The following is an 18362-nucleotide window of genomic DNA, read 5'->3' as shown; positions in this document are numbered from 1 at the left end:
CAAAGAAGAACAAAAAAGAGCAGCGCAAAACACACGACCTCAGAAGAACCATAGAATCACCACATTGGAAAAGACCCATCAGATCATCAAGTCCAACCATTCCCACCAATCACTAACCCATGTCCCTCAGCGCCTCGTCCACCCGTGCCTTAAACCCCTCCAGGGAAGGTGACTCAACCCCCTCCCTGGGCAGCCTCTGCCAGTGCCCAATGACCCTTTCTGTGAAAAATTTTTTCCTAATGTCCAGCCTGAACCTCCCCCGGTGGAGCTTGAGGCCATTCCCTCTTGTCCTGTCCCCTGTCCCTTGGGAGAAGAGCCCAGCTCCCTCCTCTCCACAACTTCCTCTCAGGTAGTTGGAGAGAGCAATGAGGTCTCCCCTCAGCCTCCTCTTCTCCAGGCTAAACACCCCCAGCTCTCTCAGCCGTTCCTCATAAGGCCTGTTCTCCAGCCCCTTCACCAGCTTCGTTGCTCTTCTCTGGACTCGCTCCAGAGCCTCAACATCCTTCTTGTGGTGAGGGGCCCAGAACTGAACACAGGATTCGAGGAGCGGCCTCACCAGTGCCGAGTACAGAGGTGAGTTACCTGCCTGCACCGCTTCAAGAGGCTCCATCTCCACCTGGAACAGCCGAGGACCAGCGGGAACCCCTGAGAGGAGGCGCTGGAGGCGGCGGGGCTCGACCCAAGCGTCAGCAGCAGGAGGAGCCGGCGGCGACCGGGGAGCCCCGCGAGTCCCTCCGCGCCGCGTGTCCCAGCCCGGGGCTCTGACCCGGCGCCGCTCCCGGCCGGGGCCGGTACCGCTTCCCCAGGCTGTTATTCCCTAAGCACATTCCTCGTTCATGGACTGAGGTGGCCGCCGGCCGCTCCCGCCCTGAGGCACCGAAGGCGCCGCCGGCGCCCTGAGCCGCCTCGCGCCCGGCGGAGCGGGCTCGGCCCTCAGGGGGCCGCACAGCCTCACGCGCTCCTGCGCGCCCCCGCCGAGCCGGGCCGGGCACAGCGCCCCCCGCCGGCCGCCGCGGGAACAGCGACCCCTGTGGGCACAGCGACCCCCGGGAACAGCGCCCCCCGCCGAGCCGGGCCGGGCACAGCGCCCCCCGCCGGCCGCCCCGGGAACAGCGACCCCTGTGGGCACAGCGACCCCCGGGAACAGCGCCCCCCGCCGAGCCGGGCCGGGCACAGCGCCCCCCGCCGGCCGCCCCGGGAACAGCGACCCCTGTGGGCACAGCGACCCCCGGGAACAGCGCCCCCCGCCCGCCGCCGCGGGAACAGCGACCCCTGTGGGCACAGCGACCCCCGGGCACAGCGCCCCCCGCCGGCCGCCGCGGGAACAGCGACCCCTGTGGGCACAGCGCCCCCTGCCGGCCACCGCGGGGAAAGCGCCGTCCGCCCCGCCCCGTGGCGGGTCAGCCCCCGCCCTCCCCGGTGAGCCCCGCCCCCCGCGCGGTGAGCCGGGCCCCGGGCAGGGCCGGCGGGGGCGATGCGGCGCGGCGTTGCGGGCCCCGCGGAGCGGCGGCGGCTGAGGGCGTTGCTGGCCGAGCAGCTGCGGCGGGACCTGGGCAGGTGCGCGGGCGGGGGCCGCGGGGCTCGGGGCCGCCCTCCGCCGCTCCCCTTCCTCCCGGCGGCGCCGCGGGCTGGTTCGGGTGGGGAGGGACCCCAGAGCCCGCGGGGCTCCCGCCCGATCGGGCAGCCCGAGCCCCTCCGGGGGGCGCAGCCGCCGTGCTCGGGGCGAGCCGGGCTGGGGCCTCCCCGCCCTCCCGGTGACGAGATAACGGCTTAGGGCTTGTCTAACTCTGCCCCTCGCCAGTTTATCCCCGTTCCCCCTCGTCCTGTCACCACAAGCCTTTGTGAGCAGCCCCTCCCCAGCTTTCTTCAGGTGCTGGAAGGTCGCTATCAGGTCTCCTCGGAGCCTTCTCTTCAGGCTGAACAACCCCAACTCTCTCAGCCTGGCCTCGTACGGGAGGTTCTCCAGCCCTCAGATCATCTTTGTAGCCTCCTCTGGACCCGTTCCGACAGCTCCATCTCCTTCTCATGCTGAGGACTCCAGAACTGGACTCAGGACTCCAGATGAGGTCTCACGAGAGAGGAGCAGAGGGGCAGGATCCCCTCCCTCGCCCTGCTGGCCTCGCTGCTTTGGATGCAGCCCAGGACATGAGTGACCTTCGGGGCTGTGAGCACTCATTGCCGGCTCATGTCGAGCCTCTCAGCAATCAGCTATCTTCCCATCCTTCCCGCAGCATCCACAGAGGACTCCACTGTAACTTCTTTTCCTCTGCCTCTGTCTCTCCACTGATAGCACATGGGTATGCTCTGCATTACCACGTTTTTGTGGTATATAAAGTGTTTGTAATAGAACAAGAGAAAAAGCAGGAAAAACCCAGAATGTATCCTCTAAAATGGTGTGTGCCTGCTAATTCCCCTGTTAGCAAGGTTGCCAAATGAAAACAACAAAGAAAAGCAACTCTAGTGTCATGTTAAAAGACAGAAGTGTGATCATCATTGCAGGCCCAGTTGTCTGTGGGTTAGCCCAGATAAAGCCAAACCACAGTCCCTGGACGAGGTGAGCCAAAGATATCCACAGGCCAGGCCAAATGCAGCCCAGCATCCCCCAGAACTGTGATCCGCGGGCGAGCCGTGGTGCGCTGTCAGTGCAGCGCGTGGGCAGGCGGCTCCCCAGGGACCGGCGCAAGGACCAGCACGTTTTCCCACGGCCAGCTGTTAGCAGTTGTCCAACATCTCGTTTGTCTTGCTCCAGACCTTGGGTGAGCACATCGGGGCGTTGGCTGGTGGTGCCACCAGCCCAAGTGCTCCTCCTCACCCGTAAGTGCCTCTGATCCTCCTTTCAAAGAGCCGGGCAGTGCTTGCTTTTCTCCAGCAAAGCTGCCATGGGGCCACCTCCCTGCTATAAAACAAGGCTGGTGTTGGAGCCCATCAGTGCTTTGGGGCGTGCGCAGGAGCCGCTCGTAGGCACTCTGGGATTTTGGATGAGTTCAAGATGTGCCTGGAAAGTGTCTGCATTTACAGGCTCTTGAGATTGTTGGCCAGAGGTAGGGAAAGGTGTTTTCAAGTTTAGTGCCTAAAATATAACCTCAGCTGCCCTCTCATTATTGATTTCACTCATTTTCTCCTTATCTTTGTAAATAAGGCAGCAGGTGGCTAACATGCATAAATTCAGGGTACTGAAGTTGTAGCAAGGATGAAATAAAACTTTCTGAATTGAGAGGAATATCTAAAACACAGAGTCTGTGTCATGGAACAGGCTGATAAGCAGGCGTTTGTTAGGTTACCGTCAAAGTCTGGCAGGAGCACAAGCAAAAGAAGCAGTAAGAACTAAAACAGCATGGTTTTCATCTCATATTTTTTGCAGTTCCATTATTACTTTAATTGCATTAGTTTGCATCACATCCACGTAAGCGGAGGCAGAGAAGTCTTTAGTGCAGAACCATGACAATGCAGATTTTAAAAATCCCAGATAATTTTACTTTGAAAATTGGGAAATAATTATTTGGAGTAATTAATTATTTGTATACTGTTATATCATTCCCTTGTTTTCCTCATGTGAGCACTGAATATGCCTATGGTTCATTGATCCTTGCTTTCAGTTTTGTCTGTGTTTGCTGGAAGGCAAGAATGATCTCTGGAGTCCTGCGTGTTCTCCTAAAAGCACAGTATTGAAAATACCTTTAAAATCAGAACAGCTCATCTAATGAACCTTTTATCTTCTCGATGTGAGTTTAGATTCTTCATTTGAACCTCCCCATATGTTCTAAGCTAGGCATGAAGTCTGTTTTGTTTGATTTTTGTTAACTTAGTCTTCAGTGCTGTTTGATGCCTCAGCTTTTGAATCCTCTGAGCTACAATATCTTGTGAAAATGCGTGTCTCAGAATGCACTGGAGCGTGACCACGGTCAGCTGCTTTGGACCCCGGAAAGGGAGCGGCTGTGGTTGAGACGAGCCTGGTTTTGCTGTTGGGCTGATGGCCTCTGCTAACATCAGTGGCTGTTGAGCCTTAGGGGTTTCTTTCTGTTAAGATGTAAATTAATTAGATCTTCACAAATCCAAAATAGTGCCTCAAATCACAGATGGAAGTTGCCTGAGAGCTCGCTGAGTTCTTGGAGCACATGATGAATTGTAACAAGACCTGTAGCTGCAGCTGCACTCCCAAGAGAAAGCTGTTGTCTTCTACAAAAGCTCCAGGTTTTCTGGTTAAAAATAGTATTGCTCTGTAGAAGTGGGATATTGGTGTAGTACATCTAAGAGAGTTCATCTAAGTTCTAACACGGTCTCACTCCTTTTCCTGTTTGTGTTCAGCTTGTACTTTAGCTTCCCACATAGAAATGATCTTTCCTTGGGGATTTGGAGATCCTATTTTCCCACAGGCTGTATCAGGCATGCATCTTGGTGGGACATAGCTTCCTTTGGGCCTCTGACTTTCTTCATCAGGAGAAATGTAGGCCATGTGTCGCTTATGTGCTGAGGGCTGTGCAGCTCCTAGTTTGAGCTTGATTTCTTCTCTGAATTTCTGTTCTGCAGTCCAACTGCCACAGAGCTGGAAAACACAGATGCTGAATACTGGGAAGCAGAGTGAGCAGGGAAATGCGTGGAAGTCATGGGCTTGAATTTGCTAAAGAACTGCACGGTCTCCCTGCTCCAGCAACAACCTGTGGTCCCGTTCCTGGTAATACAGCGTGTCAGGGCTTGTCTTTGCCTTGTGTCGTTGTTACTGAGGGCTGGAAAGCACCGTAAATACGGAGAGCAATAGATGGGCAGTTCGAGTTCCCAACTCAGGAGTCGTGACACCACATACGGGTGCAGCCACCTTAACAGCCCATGTAAATAGGGACCACCAATCTTCCTGCCTAACTCAGTCCTTTGAATACACAACTTCAGAAGGAAGATAGTTTCTTCATCTGGTTTCACTGCCCCTTGAGAGGACAGTGCTCAAATAGCACAGCTCAAGTTACTGTGTGCCCAGTATGGACAATGAAGCCTCTTTGCTGTGGCTTGGGTCACTTAATGCAGATCTGTAACTACATGTCTGCCGAACCCAAAGTGACTGTAGCTCTTCTGTTATGCTTCTCTAACTTCATCTGTACAGTATGGAGCCACCAATACAGCCTGTTATCTGTTCACAAGGACTTTGTAAGGATCCATTGAGTTGCAGGAGCGCAGTGTCTTTCTATAAATATGAGATCTTTGCAGGCACAGACTGCAGGCTTTGTTAGCCTTTCCAGATCTTGAGCCAAAAATAGGCTGGTGAAACAGATGGGAAGTGGGAAGCTGGAATTCCTGTATGGGCAAAGAGAAAGCTCTTGGGTAACCTTAACTGCAAATGCTCATGCTTTAAAGCACTTCCTTTGAAATTCCAATTTATATCTCTAACACCATTCATTTCTATCTCTGTACCATTGTTATGAGTTTATACTTGCAACCTTGATGTTAGCAGGTTTTTATATTTGGGGGGTTGTAAATTTGATGGTATTAAAGGACAATCAAATGCCTTTTGTTGGTCACACTAAGATTTATAAACCAGTTACCTGTTGTTACTGAAACGGCTTGCTTCTGCTTTTGCTGGTGAGTGGTTACAGTAGATGAGCTAGAAAGAGCAAATAAAAAGTGTCTTACATTAAAAACAATAAAGTGAGGGAGAGAAACCTTGCTTCCTTTTAACTGGGTATTACATTTTACTGGTGATGCTTGTTTATGCTTTTTTAAGCATCGCATAAATAAGTTTTCCAGAGATACAGTTTTAAAAGTGGTGGTGGTGGTGGGGGTGTTATTAAGCACTGTAGAGTCTAGCTTTTGTTTTCTAGTCATGACCTTTGTTAGGCAAAAAAAAAGGTCACCTAAAAGATTAGAGGAGTAAACTTGGTGTCATCTTGTAGGCTTGTGTATTCATCTGATAAAAATCTTGAAGAAACCAAGGAGATGGCTATGATTAAAAAACTGTTGGAACCCAAATTGATGCAAGAAGACAACATCGCTGCTCATCAGAACACTCAAACAAACGTCAATTCACTTGAAGATAGCAAAAGAATGCCTGCTGATCAGAGTACTCCAAGTGGAGCTGTGCAGAAAGAAGTTGGTTGTTCATCTTGTATTGAGGAGGGAATTCCAGAAGTAGTCATTGATGCAGAAAGCAGTGAAGCCTCTGCTGGTAAGTTTGGAATTCTGCTTTTGGATATTTTATTCTCTCTAGAAACAACAATCTGGCAGCATAATCTCATGAGAGAGGAACTGTATTACTTCTGTCAGTATCAAATCTGAAGCACTGGTCAAATTTCTAGTATGTCAAAACAAAAAGGGCAATGCACAGTCTAGAAACCTTGCAAGGACAATTCTGGTGTGAATATGCAATATTAAAGAATTCATTATGCCCAGTTCTTCTTTTCAAGTATTGTAAGTTGTCTCTGCACTGTCAATAGTCCAGTCCTCATCAGACAAAGTGAAAATAGCCATTTCTCCCCATCTGCAGGTAATTCGACACTGGAAACTGCATCTGTGCTAGGAGAAAACTTACTGATGCTCTACAAGAAGTGCTGTTGTCCAGATATCACTCTTTGTGTAGAAGGCAAAGATTTCCAAGCTCACAGGTACGCAAGTATTTAACATTTTTCCACCAAAATCCCTCCAGTATGAAATGCTGCTAGTGCTGTGCATCTGTAGGAACTGACATCTGGTGGTGTTATCTGGCTGTGAACTGTTAGCGTTTAGGTCTTATGTGAGAAGTGCCATAGTTTGATACTAATGAAAATTTTCTCCCCTTAACAGCAGCTATTGTGAGAACAACTGTTTCTCTAGTGCTCCTGGGATTGCCATTGTAAGCTCGTATAACGAGTATGTACTCATATATAAATACTGTGTAGGTTTTCTTCGCTAACCTTTTCTTAAATAATGTGTGCTCTCTGAAGAAAATAAACAACTATTAATAAACTAATCAGCTATTAATGCTGACTAAAATTACCACCCAGTTATTCATATTTCTAGAGTAAAAATTATACTTTTTGTTCTGTGCACACAGGATCTGATTTTGCTTTTATTGCTTCAGTCAATATGAAATGTCAATATGATTATGTCAATATGAAGATTGTTAGCAGCCTTTATTAGACCTAAAGTCCAAGGCCAGTGCTGGAAACACGTCATGCTATGCCAGGTGTTTGCATCCAGTTGGGCTTGTAGGATGTTCTGGCCAGCTAATTTTAAGTAAGAAAAGTGTTAAATTTCTCATTTTAATATTTACACCTTCTGATATAATTATATGACAAAAATGTGGCTGCATGAACAAGGTTATTTACTGTCACTTGGTAAATACGACAAGAAATATATTTGCAATTTTTATGTAATATAAAGAGAAATACTTGTGATAATTTCCTCTATGTAAATGTCAGAGTCATACTGGAACCCAGCCATAACTGAGACATTTTGAATAGTGTGGGATTTTCTCTTTAGCATCCCTTGCGACTCTAGGCATGCCGGCAGGAAGGGCGGGCAGTGTATGCTGGCACCTGAATGCCAGAAGGGCAGAGATTTCAGTCAATGTTATCACAGTTTCATAATAAATATTTGTGTCTACTGGGGTGATGTTTGCTTTTTCTCTCTCAGGGCCATTTTGTGTGCCAGATCGAGTTACTTTGCTGCGATGCTGAATGGAAGCTGGGCTGAGAGCTCCCAGGAGCGTGTCACTCTGCAAGGGTAAGTGTTGTCTGGGTGAGCCGTGTTGGGGCAAAGGTAGGATATTCAAAATTACTGCAGATCTGTAACTGCTGTGTGTACAGCGCTGACAATTGGGCTGCCTTGACACTTCCCTTGGTACATTGCTCGAGTGCAGTTTTGACCGCAGTGTGCAACTGTGTTGTGTGTTTGTTAATACTGCCCTATGGGTCAGGGAAGAAGGATTTTCATCAGCAGAAGAGTACTGACCCTTTTTGTAGAGTAGGTTTCAGTATTCACGGTCTGTTTTACAATTCTCTTTTCTTAGATCATGTTGTACATGTCATGAAATATTTCATGAGTGTCCAAAGTGTAATTTATTTTCATGCCGACTTGTACAATAATAGCATATTTACAATGTAAAACAATTACATTTCTTAAATAATGTTTAATAATGATATTTCAGCATCATACACTAAAACAAATTTGACCAGTGTGCTGCTTCTCAACATCTTTGTGAGAGCTGAGAATGATGGAGCTATCAGTGTAAGATGAAAATGTAAGGCTTTGTAGGTAAACCAGGAACTGCCAGGTCAGTTACGTGCCATATCAGAAAAATTACGTTGCAAAATATAATTGCTTTGTGTTAATATAAAATGGCTTGGTTAAGGGTTGATGACTGTAGTTTTGTCAGTGTTAACAGTATTGCTGCAAAACCAGGGAGGTTATCTGTTGATTTGGTTACAAGTTCTTAACCCTCATCAAACTGTATGCGTGGAATTGTTTCCTTGGCTCTTGTGCTGTACACGATGTGCTCTGGAGGCTGATCCTCAACTGTAACTGGCGTTTATGCTCCTCTCCCCATCACTGGTTTCTGTATGGCTGAGAAATTTTCACCTCTGCTTTTCAGTAGAGGGTTTCTCCAGAGGAGTACTTTATCTTTTTATGAGTATATTCTCACACCCATTTCTCATAATTTCTGTCTTTTTAAACAGTTATAAATAAAGGCCATATGGTTTATTCTGAAATAATGAGTATTCTGCTGAAGGAAACAGCTGTCCAGACTGCGGGGAAACTCTTTCTTGCTGATTTTATGGCTGTCATGTACTAATACGGAGAGAGACAACTGTGTTGGTTTTGCCTCGTAGTGCACTGCAACCTTTTTTTTTTTCCTTCTGTTTTTAGTTTCAGTGTCTGTTGCTTAAACATGTTGAATGCTTTAAGGGGTCTTGGCTCAACCTGCACGACTGTGTTCCAATATACCAATATACACAGCACTGTGGGCTCTGGGGGTAGCGCACGGAGCTGTATGTACATAGGCACAATAAATTTTGTTCAGGAGATCACGTCCCCCATTTAAAACAGACATTCTGGGCTCTTCCCTGTCTGGTCTGCGATGATGCAAGGATGCAAACGCACCTCTGTGCAGAAATATCCTATTTTTTAATCTGAATCTGGACATAAAGGCTTTATCTAAATATTCTGAGATGCAGCATTCCTACTTAGTATTGTAGTCAAAGTATTAAATATATTTTTGTTGTGGGAAAAGCTTAAATATATTTCTAAAACCAAGATTTTAAAAAAGCTATTATAAAACAAATTTTTTAAATATAGTTGCTTAATAATTGACTTATTGCTAGTAAAGAGCTTGGAGATGGTGAAAAAAAAGATCCTTTCTGCATATGATCAGTGTCAATAATCTAGGTACGGTATCAGTCTGCTGATGGCTTGATATCAGAGATTTAAAGTATTACAAAGTTTCAGCAAGATTACTGAGTAGCAAAATTCACCCAAAATATAGTGCTTTTAGATATTTTTAAATTGCAGTAATCCTGAAAACAGTTTTAATCTTATCATACCGTTTCCCTTCCACTCAGAACAGGTGGAGGTTGTAGCAGCCTTTTGACCAACTTTGTCTGGCTAAGAAATGTGGTGACATTTACTCTGGACATGTCTTTATTTGTATATTTTCTTTCTTTTTTGCAGCATAAGCCATGAAGAAATGAATGTCATCTTGCATTTTATATATGGAGCTGTTCTGGACTTCCCAGACAAAGTCGATGTTGGGTATATGTCGACTTACATTATGTTTAATTGTCATTCTGTGCTTGTTATGTATTTCCTCAGTTAAAAGTCAAAGGGAAAAATCTTTATGTAGTTTAAATAAGACAAATATGTCAAATATAATGATTGCTACACCTAAACATGCATGAGGAAATTCCAAAAATAAAGCTGTTGAATAAATCTTGTCTATTTAGCAGCTACTGGATAAGGTGGGCCAGATATTTTTGGACTATTACATAAGGAGAGTGAAAAACAAGAAGGTGTTTTATACCAAAATAATTCCCAGTTTGCCTGTGCCTTCCTTCTAGTTTTCAGGACAATATGTACAGTGTGTAATAATATAGAATAGTTAATATCTGGAATCTGTTTGTAAATAATCATTTGAGTTGATGGGAAGGCTGAGTAGTCTTGGATCCACAAAAGATGATACATAGCAATTGGTGTAAAAGTTGGCATTTACTTCTGGAGTAGTGTTTAGTCACAGTTTTGTACATAATCCTGAATTAGTGGACTAAGTTCTGGAATGTGTGAGTTATTCCCTGAAACCATTTACATGTCAGCTGTTGAACTCTGACAATAAGTATTAAAACACTACAATTTCCTAATGGTAGAAATGGTTGTTCAAAGCTTATCTGTTTAAAATAAACATAGGGAATTGCTTATAATGTCAGTGTTTAGGTAATGAATTGATACAGAAAATGAAACTGTGGTATCGATTATGTAAAATAATTAAGAGTTTGCTCACTGTGCTGTTTAGTATTTGGAAGGAACGTGATTCTCAAGACATGGTGTCATCAATGACGTCTTATGTAATCCTTGGAAAAAAATAAAATGCCAGAACTCTGTTGGCACAAGCATGTTTTGTACTTGTTACCCGTAACACAGAGAAGCTGAGAGTCTTCCAAACAGTTTCTGAGGCTGAGTTTATACAGCCTGGGCCTGGGGGCTGGAACTTGTCTTGTTAGCAACATGCATCTATGGAGATTTTTTTTTACTCCTGTTGCTGCTGTTTCCCCTCAGGCGCATGCTGGGCATCGCAGATATGTATGGGCTGGATGGGCTGAAAGAAGTGGTGATCTACATTTTGAAAAGAGATTACTGCAACTTTTTCCAAAAGGTACATCTGTTCTCATGCTGCTTTGTGGACTGTAAAGCCTAGGAAGAGTTTCCATTCTTTTACCTAAGCATTGAATTGACAAGACACGTAACTGTGTGGTCAGGGTATGGGCTGAAGTCAGCAGGCCCTGTTCTTGGGTGTAAATCTGCTGAATTCACTGGGATTGTTGATGGGAGTGAGGCCTGTGCTATCGCCCACCTGTTTATAGACACGTGCAAACCGTAACCGATGAAAAGCAGTATTCCACACGAGAAATATGCATGTAGGATGTGTATGCATAATAGTTCTTAATAGGAATATGGAGATACTGTGTGTTTGCTTATCAGATTCCATGGGCGTGTATTTAAAAGATATTTCTGTTCAATTAAGATCAGCTGAAAAACAAACAACTGCTTAGAACTGGCCATTTTCATGCATTGGGCTCCCTATGCTGAATCTACTTTGTTTACACGTGTGGAAGCAGAGGACTTCCCTACTCTACATAAAGGCAAACAAATGCAAATACCAAGGCAGTGAACAGCACTTCTGTTTGAGCTGAAGATTTTGTACTTCTGTACAGTTTCTCTAGGTCAGAATGTACAATAATTGTGATATTTGCTAACCACTCTAGCCGGTTCCTGGAAGACAGCAGCCGGTACTGGAATGCATGGCTATTGCGCATTCACTGGGAGTGGAAAACCTGTATGCTGCTTGCATGAAGTAAGTAAATCAAAATAAATTATGGTTCATGGCTTATTTCTCTGCTTCCTGTTGAAGTTATTTTACTTTGCAGGATTGTGCTTATTTCGGCATATAAAGCATTCACGTTTTAAACACTTTAAACACCAGTATCTTAGGAGGGTTGCAGATGCCAATGGGTGCAGGCAGATCGTTTTCCATTTTCCTTACCTAAGAATGGTTCTTTTTTCAACAGATGGGTAGGGGAACATTTCACAAAATGTTTGTCGGAGAGAAGCTTTGCCAGTTTACCAACTGAGCTTCAGAACAACTGTCTCACTACGTTGATTAACTCTTTGGTAAGTAGTACATATGTGAAAATAGAGCAATGTGGATTTTTTTCCTTAATTAGCTGTGCAATGTAATTTAAGGGGTAATAAATACAGTGATTTAAAACTGTAGTACACTTCCACTGTGTTGAAGTTGCCATTAAAATAACAGTTTAAAACAAGATTTTGGTGTGCAGATGTCATTTTTATCTTCATGGCACGCAGTCTAGTGGCAATCACATCCAAGCCCAGCATAACAATACAAAATAAGTCTATGGACACGGCTGTGACATCATGGTGCAGTGTTATGTGCTCAGGTAGTGAGGAACAGCGAACTGCTGTATCGGTTTCTATGTTAGGTGATGGCTGTGTCCTCTTTGCCTATATGCTAATTAGGAAAAGTGCCTTTTTTCAGACTTCAGGAATTGCTGGCAATCGGTGATCACGAGCTGTTTGGTTACAGGCAGTCTGACTTCTCAAAAATAAAGTAACAGCATTCCTATCTCCTGCTTTCCTGAGAACAGTGTGGAGTTTGGTCCCTCCAGCATTCAACATTCATTCTTTGTGGCACATACTTAACATTGTTCCAGTTTAGATCTGGCTCAACTTAAATACTTTCTAATTGTGTTTCTGTATAAAACTGCCCTCAGAACTGACTTAACAGGCCTAGTTCAAATCAGTTACTTTTAATAGGGATTTGGTCCAGAATTGGGTAGAGGATAAACCTGCACAGCTGCTGCCAAGCATGACTCTGTGTGAGTGTGATGTGATGTGGGTTGGCATACACGGTGTCCTCTAGCTACGTCAGGTAGCATTCACAGGATTAAAGGACTGTGAAGGCTTCCTGGGATGTTTTTTTGCAGGACTTAGGTGATGGAGTACTTACCCCATCAAGTGCTACAGCCGCAGATCAGCTGAGAATTGTGGCTGGTACTGTATAGTCCAGTGACAGCCTGAAAAACAAGAGAAGATAGGGAGTATCCACAATTATAAAAACTGAACAGTCCTTCTACCAGAATGCATAATTTTTAACTGAATAAAGATAGTAGCTATAGCTCTTAAGATCCTAGATGTTCTGCTGTTGTATCAGATTGGTGTACTTGGTTGTTTCTAGAATGCGTACAGAATATATATATTTGTGTGTCATAGATTGTATAGATACCTGAGCAGTTTTAAGTAAGGTTTTCAGGGTTATAGATCAGTCCATGCTGATCTACAGGTGTTTGTAGTTACCCCACCTGCCATCTCCAAGCCAGCTTGGGTGTGCAGTGCAGACAAGTGTGTGAGCAGACACAGCTCTCGGCTCCCCGCTAGGCGCTCCTGTGCGGCGTGATTAGGACCCCTGACAGGTAAACCCAAGCCACTGCAGGCCTTCCTCCCCCTCTATGCCTGTTACACCAAGATGCATGGTTATGGTTTGTTTTGAATACATGAGCTGTATCTAAACTTCCAGTGGTTGCAGAGCAGTTGCTGTGCTGCTCCAGCTGGGTACTCGGTGCTCTGGAGGGTTTGTGCAGTCTGGACTGAAGTGTGTTCTGGTTCCCATTTTACTGATTTAAACTCTGTGTTGGTGGGTCTTTGCGAGATTTGCTGGTATTTTTAGGGACAGAAGCCTAGAAAGCTTTTAGAATTGCAAAATTAAACTGTAAAGCCTAATATCCTTCTGCCCACAGGACAGTACTGGTGATCATTGAATTCTGAGCTCTTCAGACACCCAGTCCAGAAACCCAGGGAGCTCCCAGTGGAGTTCTTCATGGTCTGCTATAACACTTAAGGCTGCTTGAGGGAGAAAGAAGAAAAGGTCTGACATTCATTTTGGAGGGGCTGCTGTACATTTTAAGATCCTCTTTTCTTTGCTACAGTTCTCAGCTGTAACACTTTAACAGTTAGACTCAGTTAAACTGAACAACTCTACTGATCCTTTCATTTATGACTTTGTAAATGTGCAAGGTCAGTAATGAGAGCAGCCCTTGAAAGGAAGAAAAGGTGTGAAGGCAAGGAGATTGCTGATTGGGAAATCTCTGGGAAGCCAAGTAATGAACACAAACATTAAAATGGGAGCGCAGCATAAACCACTGTTCAGGTACCTATCCCAGGTGCAAGGAAATTACTGGTTTTAAGATAAGTGAATTGGATTCCACTTTAGAATGGTTAGGAAAAAATACAAGAGGGTTTATTCAGAGCCATTCCTAGAATGTGCTGTTATAATTAAAAGTCAGTGAAGGCATTTTGTATTTCACTGGAAGTGTCTAATGGGAGTAAACACTTATTGCCAGGGAGCAGGGGCGGAATTCTGGACAATTCATAGAGCTTGTAATTGAGTCCACAGGGAGCAGGATCAAACCATAGGTGTATACTTACTCCTTCGTTTACCCTGTATGGATGGTTGGAAACTGGGTTTGCCCACAGATTAGTAGAAGAAGAATAAAAAATAGTTTTAACAATGGGTGGCCAGATTTTGTTGTAACAAAAATGCACGTGAAGAAAACTCTCCCTGCTTTCTACTCCGGATGGGACAAACATGATGATAATCTGAAGTTATAACAGGGGGCATTGTCAAATATTTATCTGAATTGTTGCATTATTCAGTGTTGCTGATCTTACTGCAGAATTCATCAGTGACCTGCTAGGTCTCCGTCTAGGTCATGTCGAGTAGAGCTTCCAGTCCCTTCTGATGTGGATAACAAAGAATTGCAAGTTGTTTAAGCGATGTGTTAGCCGGTAGAAACTGCCCTCAGGTACCGTGCTGATGCAGTGCACCAAAGAATCAAAGGCAGAGAGCGAGGCACTAAATACTAGGAAAGACGTTTTGCTTCTTTTAAATGTAAACATAAGCATAACAGTGGCATTTCTTAGCAGAATGTTAGACAGTGCAGTTAAAATTCCATCTGGGAAGAGAAGTATTTGATGTCTGACTCCTTTAAATAAAGCAAAAACATTCATAACTGTGCAGATGCATGGGTGTTTCTGTATTCTGAATGCTAGGCCATCCACACTCACCTAAAACCTTCACTTACCCATTTTATTCATGAATTTAGTACAGCTTTCTGTGACCAAACAGGTTTCTCTCTACTCAGGTTCTCCATTTGCCTTATTTCGTTCCGGTCTGTGGTGCGTAATGACACACAGCTGAAAAAACTCGATAAACCTAGTGAAAAACTTTCCTTCCTAGCTTTGGCAAGCACAACAGAAGTGGTGTATTTTCCTTTTCTGCTTTAGTTCCAAAGGTAGGTTCAGTGCTCAGAATTATCCAAATCCAGATGTATTTGGAGGAGGGAAATGAGTACGTGACTGGATCATTGTGTGAGTTTTCAGCAGCTGAACAGGAGCTGTTTTACGAGCAGCGATTCTTGGGTGATCACTTGGCAACAGACTGATTTCTGCTTTGATTTCAAGAACCACAAGAACGCTGCTTTCCTTCTGATGGAGAGTGACCGGCTGATCAATAGCCTTCCCCACGTGAAATGGACGGAGGCGGCCATGGCCTTGGCATCCAGGCTGCGAGAGGAATGCCTGACATTCATTGTGGCAAACTTCCTATGCGTGGTACAGAGTGACGGCTTCTCTGGTTTGCTGCAGGTAAAAGCGCCCTCGAGTTGTTGTGTGCTTCCAAATTAATCCTGGCACGCTTTGGATAGGTCAGGCTGCTAAGCAATCACAATAGTTCCAACTTCTGCTTTAAGGTACTACTCTGTGGAAGCTTTAAAAAAAAATATGGGCAATGCTAAATTTTTTTTGATTGTGGGGTTTTTCAGTGTTGTTTTAAAGCACATTAATACTTTGATGTGCAGAGTTGATGCTGTGTTCAGGTTCTGTGCCGCAGTGAGTAAAAGCTCCAGGGAATCAACTTGATGATCTTAAAGGTCTTTACAGACTGAAACCATTCTGTGATACTGTAATTCAGTGGGACGGTTTCTGTGTCACAAACAGATAAGGATGCACATAAGCTTTGAAAAAGCTGTCAGACCCCTAGAACTGCAGCATCTGCTTAGAAGAATTACTGCGTATTAGCAGTACGCTCAAATTTCTACATCTTTGGGTTTGCAAGAGCGTGGTGATGGTGCGGATCCCAGTGAGAACACACCCAGGCATCCAGCTGGAACATTTGTTAATATGTATAGAGGATTAAAACGAAGAATAGGGAGCTATTAAAACATTTTGTGTTTGAATCTAGAGTTGCATATGGCTGTGAATTCATCACAGCGTGCTTGTTCCTATGATTTGGGTTAGTAAGAGGGCTCGGGGTGGTTTGCTAGAGGCCTGGGGAGGGGTGAGGCTGTGGAAGGGATACAAAAGGAGATGCTCGGCTTTGGAATACCTCATGCACAGCGTGACAGCAGATCCTTTCTGTTTGGTAATGCTTTTGCATACGAAGTACACTCTTTTGTTTTAAATGGCTGCCTTTTGTTGTTTCCTCAGGCACAGGCAATGAGCAGCAAACCTGACCTTCTAGAACTAATTTTTAATGCGATTGAAAAAGGTATTAATAATGAAAATAGCTGCTTTCTCCTTGTAGCTGTGGATACATTGTTGGACTCCACGGACGTGAAGGAGATGGTAGGTTTTTCAATGGGCTGGTGTTGTTTCACGTGGAGGTTCAAATCAGATGATGTGATTTGAGTTCAGGCTCAGTCCTGCAGCTGGGGTCACACAGAAAAGCATGGGCATAAATCCAAGGTCCTGCTAGAAATGCAGATAATGTTGGCATTTGTTCACCACACTTTTTGAGAGAAACCCTAACTATGGCAATAAAAAAGTGGTTGTGTGCTGCTGAGAATGTAAGTCTCACAGGCACCACTGCTCTATTATCTTTACTATCGCTATAAATTTGTGATGAGAAAAAACTGACCAAAATGTTACATCATCTTAAACTTAGAGGGGAAGAAAGCCTGTTCCCTTTGTATATCTTTCCTTCTGTTTGTAAAAGTCACAGCTATGTTTGGTTTTGTGCAAGCGGGTCCCCTGAAGCGAGGATGCCTCTTAGTCTGGCGTGTGTTTTTGGACTGGGGGAGGTGTCCGTTTCCGTGTGGGTAACAGACTGTGTGTATCCACTTAATCTAAATAATGTTTAAGTTGTGGTTGACTGTAATGCTGGGGATAATTCATGCATAATATGGCATACTGATTAAAATCCAGAGTGATGCTGCAAGCAAAGAATGAAAAATAAATGCACAATGAATTACTGCAATCTGGTGCAGTTGTAGATCCTCTTGGTAAAAGCAATGAAAATTTAATCAAATACATTATTTTTCCCTAGAGTATTTGACCTTGTTGTGACACAGCTGACAGTAAAGAGCTGTTATGGGTTCCATTAAAAAAAGGAAAAAAAGAAAAGAAAGGGAAAAAGGAGCAACGTGGTGTTTTCTAGCATGCCTTGGAGTGACTTAGGTTTAAAGTATTGTAAAAATCACTGTGGTGGGCAGTAATCCTTCAAAAGCAGCATCCCCATCTACCAGACCATTATAAAATATAAGTGATGACATCATTGATCTAGCTTAGGGAGTAAGTGGATTCTGAGAGGAATAATGACTGGTTGCCATGACAATGTGCCCCTCGCCAGCTGCTGATTTGTTCCTTGAACACAGGGCTTTACGTGTGAGATCCAGGCGCTGCGTGATAAGCTCTGGGTCTTCCTGGTTCAGTCTTTTTATGCTGTTCGGCACACAGAGGGCTGGAAGCTGATGAGGCCGGACCATCAACAGAAAATACAAGCAGGTATGTCTCGCAGCAAATGGCGTTAAGAGTTTTTTAGCAGTCTGTTTAGTACATAAAACATAGGTGGTATTGGGGAGCCAGGTACAAACTAAAGCACAGTTTGTGATGCTGTGGGGTTGTGAAGTGGTATTTGGAATAGAAGAGTGATTGTATGCTTAGCTGGTGTCAGACATGGAAATCAGTAAGTCATTTGCAGTGGAAATGCTTTTCTTTTTAGGAGTGTTTATAGTAAGAACCAGAACCATGTAGATTGAGTCTGTTCTTATTTACAGCCACTCTAAATTATGGAAAACAGTGCAGTAGGATTAAAACCCATATCGGTCTCATTTTTCAGGAGATAAGCACCGTGGCTGTATTAAATTTGCCCAAAGCAGATTATCCATTCTATGAATTCCGTTTCTGTCCTTTATCGCTTTCTACGTGATGTGTAGATGCTGCTTGTCCCTTGCATAACGCCGATCCCGTGTGCTGTGAATAAATGCGGACAGCTTGCCTTCCCAGCCGGGCGGCGTTGAGACACTGTGTCTGTGGCTGCAGAGCCCCCGGGAGCTGCCGTCTCCTCTCCAAATGTTAACGGGCAGCGCTCCCGACAACAAGGAGGTTTTGTTCCCAACGTTTCTTTGTTATGAAGTACACGAGTCTTCCGAGGGTGCGGAGCTGATGATGGAGTTTGGGTTGTGGCTGAATATTAGCTTTGACAGCAGTGTTAGAAAAGAAAAGAACGCGGTCAGGACTCATGAAATCAAATTACTTGTGATTCAAAGGGGAAATAAACATGTTGGTGTCCTGTTTTTAGAGACGTTGGTAGCTAGGACATGGTACTTAAAAAATTGATG

At 44.7% G+C, this 18362-nt stretch overlaps 1 protein-coding gene across 2 annotated transcripts in view; it reads left to right on the top strand.

Moving 5' to 3' along the window:
* The first annotated feature begins 1504 nt into the window (after positions 1-1504).
* Positions 1505-18362, top strand: part of BTBD8 (BTB domain containing 8) — a 28092-nt gene continuing 11234 nt past the window's right edge. For both annotated transcript variants that reach the window (XM_069862762.1, XM_069862763.1), the window contains exons 1-11: positions 1505-1557; positions 5880-6151; positions 6470-6587; positions 7597-7686; positions 9631-9711; positions 10729-10825; positions 11436-11524; positions 11739-11841; positions 15208-15390; positions 16231-16368; positions 17397-17526. In XM_069862762.1, the coding sequence (XP_069718863.1) occupies positions 5923-6151; positions 6470-6587; positions 7597-7686; positions 9631-9711; positions 10729-10825; positions 11436-11524; positions 11739-11841; positions 15208-15390; positions 16231-16368; positions 17397-17526 (1258 nt within the window). In that variant the 5' untranslated portion in view covers positions 1505-1557; positions 5880-5922. The remainder of the gene's footprint in view (positions 1558-5879; positions 6152-6469; positions 6588-7596; positions 7687-9630; positions 9712-10728; positions 10826-11435; positions 11525-11738; positions 11842-15207; positions 15391-16230; positions 16369-17396; positions 17527-18362) is intronic.

The sequence above is a fragment of the Phaenicophaeus curvirostris genome, chromosome 8, assembly GCF_032191515.1.
Source record: "Phaenicophaeus curvirostris isolate KB17595 chromosome 8, BPBGC_Pcur_1.0, whole genome shotgun sequence".
NCBI lineage: Eukaryota > Metazoa > Chordata > Aves > Cuculiformes > Cuculidae > Phaenicophaeus > Phaenicophaeus curvirostris.
The sequence above is the reverse complement of the archived record's forward strand: the minus strand, read 5'-3'. Positions and strand labels throughout refer to the sequence as shown.